The 2,467-nt window shown below is 29.8% G+C and overlaps 2 protein-coding genes across 7 annotated transcripts in view; one reads left to right on the top strand and one right to left on the bottom strand.

Annotated features, from left to right (window-relative positions):
• Positions 1-2,467, bottom strand: part of LOC107628901 (organ-specific protein S2-like) — a 36,720-nt gene that overhangs the window by 17,417 nt on the left and 16,836 nt on the right. The window lies entirely within an intron of this gene.
• LOC107628900 (BURP domain-containing protein BNM2A) lies at positions 1,099-2,344 on the top strand. The gene is made up of 2 exons (XM_016331532.2): positions 1,099-1,303; positions 1,383-2,344. The coding sequence occupies exons 1-2, from the start codon at positions 1,229-1,231 to the stop codon at positions 2,193-2,195; spliced, it is 888 nt and encodes a 295-aa protein (XP_016187018.1). The 5' UTR covers positions 1,099-1,228; the 3' UTR covers positions 2,196-2,344.

The raw sequence follows: 2,467 nt of genomic DNA, 5'->3' as shown, positions 1-2,467 counted from the left end.
TCTATTTGTATATTAAAATCAGCCACTAAAATCAGTCATTAATATATTTGTGTATAAATATATGTGTAGTTTAATTTATTTTTAATGTATATTTATATTTCAACATATATTTTATATTAATAATTGATTTTAGTAGTTAATTTTAATGTATACATAACATAACTCAAAAAAAAAAATATTATAAATATAACTATTTATGCTGCTTCCTCCTTTAAACTTTTAAAACGAGTGACTTCACAGCATATTTCATTTTCACTTTTGCTTTCTTGACCTCTCTCAAATCAAAACATAATCTTCACGTTTTTTGTTATTTGGCTGTGCATTTGTAATTATTTTTAAATGCAAAACCAAAACACATGTAACTTCTTTGTTGATATAAATTTTTATTATTTTTTTATTAAAACTTATCTTAATTTTTGGTAATCTAATCTTTCTAAGCAAAATTTTCAGCTCATATTTTCCATTTAAAACGTGAATTTATTTTTTATTTAAAAGATCTTAAAAGTTAGCAATAATAGTTACAATATCATGAAACAACTCTTTGGTAAAAACTTAAATCAATAGAAACACCCATAATTGATGATATATAAAAATCTCTCTTAAGTTTGCGTTTCTTTTTTTTGTATAAACATTTTTTTGTCTTATACAATTTTTTTATTTGATATACCATTTTATAAAATTATTTTATTCTAAGAAACTAAAAAGAGATACATGAAAGATTATTCCTTTACCTAGCTATCAAACATGTGTCTCTATCAGATAATTCTGTATATGTAGTTGTATTTTTGGTGTGATCTTTATTTCAATGAAAAAATGACGTGCAAATAAGATATTATATTATTAGAAGAGTTTAAAGTGTACCGAAAATATCGATATTCTAGTTGTTTTAACCGTTGATTTGTTAAAAATATATATAATATATATTAATTGAAATCAACAGATAAAACAACTGGAATATTAGTGTTCCAGTACACTTGAAATTTTTCCTATATTATTATACATATGATATGATGTATCGCTGCCGGCCTGAAATTATTTGCTTTGTTTTTTATCAATAATTTAGAATTAAATAATAGATTTAATGCTAACGGATCATATTTTTGCATTTTTTTACTTTAACTAATTTGAACCACGTAGTACAATGGACCCTGCCTGATATCACTGTTCTTCATCTGAATTTAGTATCAAAGGGTGTGTATGTGGTAGTTGAAAGTAACAAAACTGTTCAATGCATTATTCAGATACAAACATGGCTGAAAATTTTCTACCATGGATCCTCTTGCTCCATTTCCTACTTATCATGGTATAATAAATTATGTTCAATTATTCTTAGATTCATGCAATTTATGGAATCTTTTAGTAATCTTATTATTGTTTTGCAGTGTTCATCTTATGGAATCATTGGAAGGGAATTGGGTATGAATCATGGAACAATAATAACATCTAATGATGATCACAAACATGATCATCATCATCATCATGACATAGATCCTTCTCTAATGGTGTTCTTGACAATGAAGGATTTGAAAGTAGGTCAAAGGATGCCAATTTATTTTCCCAAGAGAGACCCTTCAACTTCACCAAAGCTATGGCCAAAGCAAGAAGCTGATTCACTTCCTTTCTCGTTGGAAAAACTCCCACAACTCCTCCAACTCTTTGGCTTCGCCAGCGATTCTGCGCAGGCGAAAGCCATGGAAGATACCCTGAGGGAATGTGAGAGCAAGCCCATCAAAGGAGAGGTCAAGTTCTGTGCAACTTCCTTAGATTCCATGCTTGATTTCGCTCAAAGCATTCTTGGAAAAGATTCCGGGTTTCGAGTACTTTCAACTTCTCACAAGACTAAGTCTAGTGTGAGTTTCCAGAATTATACAATGTTAGAAGACATTAAAGAGATGGAAGCTCGGAAGATGGTGGCTTGTCACACCATGCCTTACCCTTATGGTGTTTTCTATTGCCATAGCCAGACAACTCAGAACAAGGTTTATAGTGTGCCACTTGAAGGTGACAATGGTGATAAGGTGGAAGCTATCGTTGTTTGTCATTTGGATACTTCGGAATGGGCTTCTTCTCATCCTTCATTTCAAGTTCTTGATGTTAAGCCTGGAACCTCTTCAGTGTGCCACTTTTTCCCTGCTGATAATCTTATCTTTGTTCCAAAAGTACTTCAATCCCATGCTGGATTTTCTGCCATGTGATGTTAGCAATTAATGTATGCATATGTTCCACTTACATAAAACTATTATCAATAATGTATGGATGTTGTGTGGTAAACTATGTGCCTTCAAGGTAAAAAAACCTCTTTTTTATTATCTTCATAACTCATAAGCATAGCGTTGAATCTTAATAATGGTCTATCTAGTTTATCATTTTGAATAGAAACCTGGTTTTGTGATATGTAGTAATCAATTAGTTATTATTAATATTTTTAATAGTATAAAATTATATTTAATAGTGTGAAATTATTATT

Source organism: Arachis ipaensis, chromosome B03 (genome assembly GCF_000816755.2).
Source record: "Arachis ipaensis cultivar K30076 chromosome B03, Araip1.1, whole genome shotgun sequence".
Classification (NCBI taxonomy): Eukaryota; Viridiplantae; Streptophyta; class Magnoliopsida; order Fabales; family Fabaceae; genus Arachis; species Arachis ipaensis.
Note: the sequence above shows the minus strand (reverse complement) of the source record. Positions and strands in the feature narration are given on the sequence as shown.